General features: G+C 51.9%; 1 protein-coding gene across 8 annotated transcripts in view; it reads right to left on the bottom strand.

Annotated features, from left to right (window-relative positions):
- ATXN2 (ataxin 2) overlaps nt 1–377 on the bottom strand; it is a 50023-nt gene extending 49646 nt beyond the window's left edge. For 7 of the 8 annotated variants that reach the window (XM_042865549.1, XM_042865551.1, XM_042865550.1 and 4 more), the window contains exon 1: nt 55–376. In XM_042865549.1, coding sequence (XP_042721483.1) covers nt 55–191 — 137 coding nt within the window. In that variant the 5' untranslated portion in view covers nt 192–376. Of the gene's footprint in view, nt 1–54 lie in introns of all 8 variants that reach the window. The other variant, XM_042865553.1, reaches the window with a different exon arrangement.
- Nucleotides 378–8085: the final 7708 nt, after the last annotated feature.

Here is an 8085-nt window from a genome sequence, read left to right as displayed (position 1 = left end):
GGGGGGGGGGGGGCGATGGCGGCGGCGGGCGGGGGGCGATCCCGGGGAACCCACCTGCCCATGTTCTGCCTCCCGCCACCCGATGCTGACGGCAGGCCGCCGCCTCCTCCTCCTCCACTTCCACCGCCGCCGGGGGGTTTGCGGTTGTTGCCGGCGGGCTGCGAGGCGGCCGCCGTCTGCTTGAGGGACATGGCTGAGGGCCGAGGGCCGGGGCCTGCGCTGCGGGAGCGCCGAGCGGGAGCGCTGCTCTGCGTCTCCGTGCCTCTGTCTCTCTCTCCCCTCTCTCGCTCTCGGCCGCGGTTGCTCCCAAACAGTGCGGGGCGGAGGGAGCGGAGCGCGGCGCGGAGGGATCCGCGCGCAGAGAGGAGGGGGGGGAGGAAGGAAGGAGGGGGGAGCGCGGAGCGAAGGAACGGCCGAGCGGGGAAAGCGGGCGGGGCGAGGCGACGGGAGCCGGGCGGGCGGGGAGCGCGAGAGGGGAGCGGGGAGCACGGGGCCCGGCGAGGGGGAAGCGAGGCGAAGCGCGGACTCTTTACGGGAAGTCGGAAGGAGCGCGGCGGTACTGCGGCTAGGTTGAAGGGGCGGAGGCGGGGGAGCGGCGGACACGTGAGGCGGCGGCGGACGGCGCCGGGCCCTGCGCTCTGTGTAGGGCCGCTCCCGCCCCGCTCCGCTCCCAGCGCCGCCCGCGGGAGGGCCCTGCTGAGGGGAGCGGCTCCGCCCGCGCGGTGCGGCCTGGTGGGGGAGGAGGAGGAGGAGGAGGAGGGGGTTGGAGGGGAGCCGTGGCTGAGGTGCGGATCTGGCACGTGCGGGGATTAAAGTGGGGAAATACAGGCGTTGTAATGAAGAAATCGGGAAAACGTGAATCTGAAATGCAGAAATCAGAGCGGAGCAGGCACCCGGCTCTGGCGTCACGCTGGTACGCGCTCTGCTTTCGGAGGTGCTTTTAGCGCCGAGCACCGATATGATACATCGCTGTTAAAAGCCCGTGTGCGCGCTGGGTTAGTAAGAGCGGCTGTAACCTGAAAAACCGAGAGCGAAATTGATTTATAGCCGTGGTTACTCAAAGTGCTCGGACTTTAATCTATTCGTAGAGATGCTCTGGAAGTCCCGCAGGATTCGGATGCAGTGAGAAGGAGCGATCTTGCTGGGCGGGCAGCGTTCGTACACCTTGCTTGCACAGCAACAGTTCTCCCATGCGGCTAAAAGCCGTGGGTGGCAGCACGGTGGTAAAAAGATAACAATATTCAACAGCTTTCTTCAATTAGCATCATCCCTGCGCTTTTGACTATTAAACTCCTTGTTTTGTTTCACCTTCCAGGCCCGGATAACCCTGTGGTTAACACCTTACGAGCAAAATGACAGATGCCAGCACAAAGCATTACTCCATTGAAAATATCTGTCCAAAACTGCGCCGGCAGCTTTAGGGAAGTTTAGTGAATGTGCAAAACGATTTGCTATTGCCCAGCCACAGAACTGGGAGAGAACATTGAGGAGTTCTGCAGGAAACAGCAGTGTGTGCAGAGGTGAGGACAGCCAGTAGCACTTCTAGAACTACTTACTGCAAAGGCAGCCGTCTGTTTCACTGTACATAACAGGATCACTACACTACCTTAAAAAAGTGAAGAAACAACTTTTAGGAAGAAGAATACATGATGTATATGTTATATTGAATTATAACAGTAAATTATATGCAGGTATGAAATCCAGTAGCACACAAAACTGCATTTCAGCAAACATCTGTGTTGTTAGGTTTATCCCAATGGAGCTCAAACAGATGGCCTCAAATTGCCACCACAGCAGCAGAGGTGCAGCAGGTGGGGAAGGTGAAGGTCCCAAACACGTCTTGAAATGAATCCAAGTGAGCTACAGGTAGAGAGGGCTCTGTATTCTGCAGTGTGTTTCATCTGTTTTTTTCAGTTGATAAAACAGATTTCCCAGAATGCACAAGGCAGTCTGATAGTAGGCTCAAACAAATCCACGTCCCTTGAGGTTGTTTTGGTTTTGTTTGTTTGTTTTTTAATGGAAAGGAAGTAATTGTAATGCTTTTTCAGCTAAGCACATTACAGTGTGCAACAATCAGTCCCTGTGTTTGATGAAGGTTAAGAACCATTACAGAGCTATGCAGCCATGCTGCAGGGTCCTGCAGGCAGATGAAGTCCCTGGTGTCCATGGATGTGATTGGTACAAGCAAGTTCCATGGCCAGAGACGGTTTCTAAGACAAGATATGAACACACTAACTTAGATTTTGGGGTAACATTATGTCCTTTGAGAGTGACTGCATGAATAAGACTCTCGTGTTGGTATCTGCAGCAATGACTCAAGCACAGTTGCTGTTTGACTTGTTCTCTCCTTCAATGTATTCTTTGTTTTGCTAAGCTCTGGCTTCCATTGTGCCCTCCCATTTTTGCTTGTCGAGCATCTTCACTCAGAAGCAAGCACAGCAGTGACCAGGTTGAAGGGACTCCATTTCACCCACCGAGAGCTGAGTCAGGTGCTGGATCCCTCAGAGGCTCATGGTGCCATGCCAGTGCTGGTGCCACTGCAGCTTCCTGCTGTGAGCTGCCCCACCTGCAGAGCACCGGGATCACACTGCTGTCATTGCACACAGCGTCCTTCCCCTTGGTGTTGGCTTTTCCCTGCACACAGCCTTTTGATAGCCAGCAATTCCCACTACTCCATTTTTATTATTTTATGATTTGTTTCTATTGATTTTTTCCCTTTTTTTTTTTTTTGTTCTGATGCAGTGCTTTAGCTGTAAAAAAAAAAAAAAATCAACGTTCAGAATTACATGCTCCACAGCCAAGAAACAAAAGCAACTCTTTCTAATAGAGAATCACATCCTATGTCACCCGTCCCGTTCCCATTCCAGGTTAGAGCTGGTCTTCTTCAAGACCGCTATTTTCATTCAGTTTTGTGCCTGCATGTGCAAGCTGTGTTTGCACATGAAGATTAACGAGCCCGATAACATCACTGCTTCCCCGGAAGTGCTGCATGATGCAATGTTTCCTTGACAGAACTGCTCCAAGGCACCGCGTGCTTCCCGAGGTTCAGTGCGGTGAAACATGTGTGCCTACGGAGGGACGGCCAGCACGAGTGCTTGACATTTATGTTATGCAAAATCAGCCGTTAGAACAGCACAGTCCTGAGTATTTCTACACGTTTTCTTTTCCCTGAAGACTTCTTTTATTTATCCATTACCACAAAACCTGTTCTTAGAGGCAAAAGCTTTGCCAACAATACTTATAGGCATGGGAATCTCCAGGCGCTTGAAAAACAAATCAGGTACTCCAACAAATGAGGAGTGCTTCCCAGAGAGATACGGTATCAGCTAGTCAGCAAAGCTGCAATCAGTTGTAATTGATGAATGCACCACTGGCCAGGCCAGAATTAGGTACACGCACATCCGTGAGCAAAGCCTGAGCTCCAAGCATGCAGGAGAGGCAGCCTCTGCTGCTTCTGCTGTGCATTGGCTTTGTGTCGCCTGCAGTCCCTCAAAATCACAGCTTGGCTGCAAGGAGATACCAGCTTCCAGCAAACGTATTTTTTGATCCACACTTTGCACTTTGATAATGACTTGTTCCCAATTTCTGTCACCCACCAACACCTTCCTCCAGCTCCCTTCAGGCTACAGAGGACAGACACGCTGCTGAGCCATGCGTGCAACTGCTTCCCCACAACTCATGGGAGGTGAAGGAAAGCACGAACAGCCACAGTGTTCGGGTCTGATGTGCACAAGTGCCACAACTTGTTTCATCCATAACCAATATAGAATCATAAAACCAGTATGACTGGAAAAGATCTCTAGGATCACCAAGTGCAACCCCAGCCTTCTCCATTGAACCATGTCATCAGTGCTACATTTCCACATTTCTTGAACACCTCCAAGGTCAGTGACTCCATCACTTCCCTGGGCAGCCGGACCCAAGGCTTGACCACTTTCAGAGAAGAAATGTTGCCTATTACCCATCCTAACCCTTCCTTGAGGGTTGAGCTTGAGGCCATGACCTTTTGTCCTCATGCTGTTACCTGGGAGAAGAGAATGACCCTACAGTCCTTTCAGGAGCTGTAGAGAGCATTGATGTCACCCCTGAGCTTCCTCTTCTCTGGACTGAACCATCCCAGTTCCCACAGCTGCTCCCCATAAGACCTGTGTTCCAGTCCCTTCACAGCTTCATTGCCCTTCTTTGGACAGGGCATTTTAATGAATCCTGCTCTCAGCTTCCATTGGCCACAATCACCATTTAAGGGATCTCCCTGCCCAGAGGCAGGATCTGTGCAATCACTGCAGCCCCACAGCACTGTTTTGGGACGGAGCTTCAGACTGGGAGACCCCAGCTGTGGCCCAGCACTGTGGGCAGACTGCCTAGCAGCCCCCAGCCCTGGGCTTCATGCCTCTATGAGTAGATTTAGCATTTTCACAAAGGGAAGTGGAGAATCAAGTCTAACTCCTGCTCAGCAGCAGCAGACAAAGCAATCGTTATGCCAAGACTTAGCTCTTAAATCCCTCCAGATCTGGTGTTCATGGAGCATAAACAACCTTTGCCTCACAGCTTCACCGAGCTGTGCCTCCCCACTTCCTAAGCACTGCAGTGCAGACCCTTCAATACCCATCCTCTCCCCATCCTTTTGCTGAGACAGGCGTGCCAACAAGAAAGCCAGTTGCCATGGCATTTTTTCCCCCTGCAGACAGATGTCCATTAAAAACCAAGTCAGCCTCAGGTTTGCTGCACAGAACGGCTTTCTGTTATTATTAGCAGCCTGCAAGGAATTCCACTGTGCCCCTTCACCTCAGATGTTTCAATGCACTTCGGAATTAATCCCTGGTGATTAGGAGGAAACCACTACAGAGCAGGTACAGGTACGCTTAAAGGACAAATTTAGGATTATGATCTTGTTTTGCATTTTTGGCAGATGATTTGCACACGACTGTACCTGGAAAGAGCTCAGTTTGTTACCTCTGGCATTCCCTCCTGATCTCTCAGCCTCCCCACTAAAACCATCAGACACATTGGAGGCTTGGATGTTTTCCTCTCCACTGACACACTTCACCCGAGGCTCGCAGTAATTTTGTCTTCAGGATGAGCCCTGCAGCTGCAGCCCCAGCTGGAAGCAAAGTCAGAAGCTCCACACGTGGACTCAGCGCTCCCACCCCTCTGCATGGGCACCCCTGACCCCAGGACTGTGTTTCCAGCAGGAATCTGCATGTCGGGCAGTGATGTCTCCTTCCTTGGTTCCAAGGCCACGTTTTTGTTTAAGGTTGGAAAATGGCTCTGTGGATTCCATGCCCTCCCCCAGCCCACCCAAGTGTTGTGTCCTGCCAAAACATCACATCACAGCACCTCTGCAGGGGGCTTCTCAGGTGTTCTTATTGGGATGGTCACAGTGCTGAATGCATGGGAATCCAGAGCTCAACTCCATGTAGGAATGCAGGAAATCAGCTCCCTTTGCTGAAGCACTGCAGTGCTAAGACGATGTGGGGAATGGCAGCAGAAGTGTTAAGGAGATCCTGGTCCTGACTCCCAGGGTGGATCTACTTCTCGTGTCTGGGGTTAACCTGGCGCAGCTTCTAACACGTTCCTTGTTGGGGCTGGATGCCTGGGATACACAGACCTGCGTGGGAGCTAACATTTTGGAGATGTTACTGTGGCTCGGAGCCCCACATCCGGGCTGGCTCGCAGTAAGCGTTCCGCAGGAGCACTGTTTGTGCTGTGGCCCTGCAGGAGCTGCACTCACACATTACTCTGTGAAATAGCACCATCTGAGAACATCTCCAGCTGCAAAGTCCCGAGGGAGAGCTTCACTTCCCAAGATGAAGCATTTGGATTCCTCCTCTCGCTTACAGCTAGCACAGCTGCAAACACCATCAGAGATCCCTAATCCTCTTAGCCGCTCCTGCAGCACGACTCGGAATACTGCAGAGAGAAGTGCTGCTGCCTGCATTGCCGCCCAGCTGCTTGCAAACCTCAGCACCAATGCAGCACCTCAGTCCTCACTACTTATGCCTGGGGACCAGTGCTGCACTGCTCCCTGCGTTGGAGCTGCTCTCTGCACTGAGGCTGCAGCAATGCAGCGCTAAGGGGGAGAGGCCAGAAGCCCCCAAGGCTGCTCTCAGTTCCCCGGGCACAGGCAGGATGCAGCTGGGATTTTTAATTCACTTCTATAAGGCTGAAGCATATTTGAAAGCTGGCAAGGAGAACTGCATGGGAAAAACCCACTTTGCTTCCTGTTCACAGAGATTTGATCATGTTTTAAGTACTCTACAGATTTAGTACGGTTTTGGGTATACAGAGCTCAGAAACAACTGTGAGTTGCTTTGAAGCCTCATCCATGACAGCACAGGGGTCCCCCTAGAGAGGAATAGACCACTGAAGTGGGTTTGTTGCATGTGCTCAACCCCTCTGCACTACAGGGCATTAATGGACACCAGTAAACCCCCTGTAGGCAGAGTTGAAAGTGAAGCAGAGGCACACAGACTGCTGTCAGTGGCATCACCATCTTTGCACCCAGAAAAAGAGCGTGTCTCATTGACTGACACTGTCCTTCAAGACCCCTGACAGTGCAGAGGGGCACTGAAAATAGGAGAGCAAACCCGTGAAGTCAAAATCTTTGCAAGAACATCACAAAAGCAGGCAGGCTGCCTGATCAGTCCAGGGCAGACAGAGGGGTTGTGCACTTTGTGTACCCTCCAACTGCCCATGGAGTGCCCTGCACAGAGTCCCCTTCCACACCAGGGCCAGCACCAGCCCTGCTCTGGCCATCCAGCCAAGGCTCCAGGAGCTTTATAAGAACTATTGGCCCTGAAATGGGTTCAGCTGGGACCGATTTCCTGGCAGAGAAGCACGCATTGTTTTCTTCCAGGTGTTTGATGTTTCTGACCAGCATGACCCGCCAGTTCTCTGCGAAAATGTGGAAGGAAAACACGTGAGTGTCTCAAGGTTTGTTGTCTAACACAATTAACCAATTACTTCCAGGTCAAGACAGGGCAAAGCTATAAATGCTGCACGCTGCTATAAATATGTTTGCTCAAGGGTGGTGCAGGAATAGGAAGGGTTAGGAGCAGGGCTGTCACTTAGGCTTTAAAGGAAAACAAAGAGCAAGAAGTGCTTCCTGCAAAGCAGTCACTGTGCAGCTGCTGCAGTGCGGCCCCTTGGAGGCTCCCAGGTGCTGCTCGAGTTGTCACTGAGCACAAAACAGCACGAGGAGTGATGCTCTCTCAGCTACCCAGAGGGCTCTGGGTCTACATGGTTTTCTTCGCTGGATTTTCCTGATCCTTGTGATTGCTCTGATGCAGTTGGTGTTAAGGGCTGAAGCACAGCAGTGTGCAAAGCTGCCTCATGCCGTAGGGGATGTGTGCAGAACTTCAGCCTGGAGGAGACACGAGTACTACTCCCCTGCTGCAAAACTACCTCTAAGCACTGCAGCATGGGGCCCTTTTGGATGCATTTGCCCTTAAAACACTGTTATTAGACCAAAATACCCACTTACATAAAAGGAGGGGAAAAAAAGCATAGGAGAAATCAGCGTAACTATCTCAGCTCAGACGAGAATGAACACGTTGGTTGGTGCAGATCAAGGCAGGAATTTTCCACAGGGCCTTAGGGATTTTAGCTCTGATGGAAAGATAAAGGGAGTGGAGAGTAGTGCTGCTCCCCCTTGAAGGGACACCAACAGCACTGCATGTCTGTCGTACTCAAGCAAACAGACAGACAGATCTGCTCTGCAAACTCCCCTGCATGGGTCTTCCTAAGGCACAAACCATGGAGATGTGCCTTTATCCAGGACCTCAGCTCCTATATGAGCAAAGCCAGCATCACTGAGGGGATTAATTGGTGTTAAGAGATGCATTCTTCCCAAGAACAAACGAGCCCACTAGAAAACCAGTGAGTCCCTAGAACTGTGCACAGCAAAGTGTTGGCAGTCAGGTCCATCACCCCAAACCCCATCACCCACATCCAGCTGGACTGCACCAGGATGGGTCTGCAGGATGCTGCCCCAAAAGCACTTACGAAGATCCACCAGCAGGGTGAGCAGAGGGCGCTGCCTTTCCAGCACTCCTTCCTTGCTGTGCCAGTTCAAATGACCCTAAG

Source organism: Lagopus leucura, unplaced genomic scaffold (assembly GCF_019238085.1).
Source record: "Lagopus leucura isolate 7727_CA_CO unplaced genomic scaffold, USGS_WTPT01 Super-Scaffold_806, whole genome shotgun sequence".
Lineage (NCBI taxonomy): Eukaryota > Metazoa > Chordata > Aves > Galliformes > Phasianidae > Lagopus > Lagopus leucura.
This window is presented reverse-complemented; position numbering and strand designations above follow the sequence as displayed.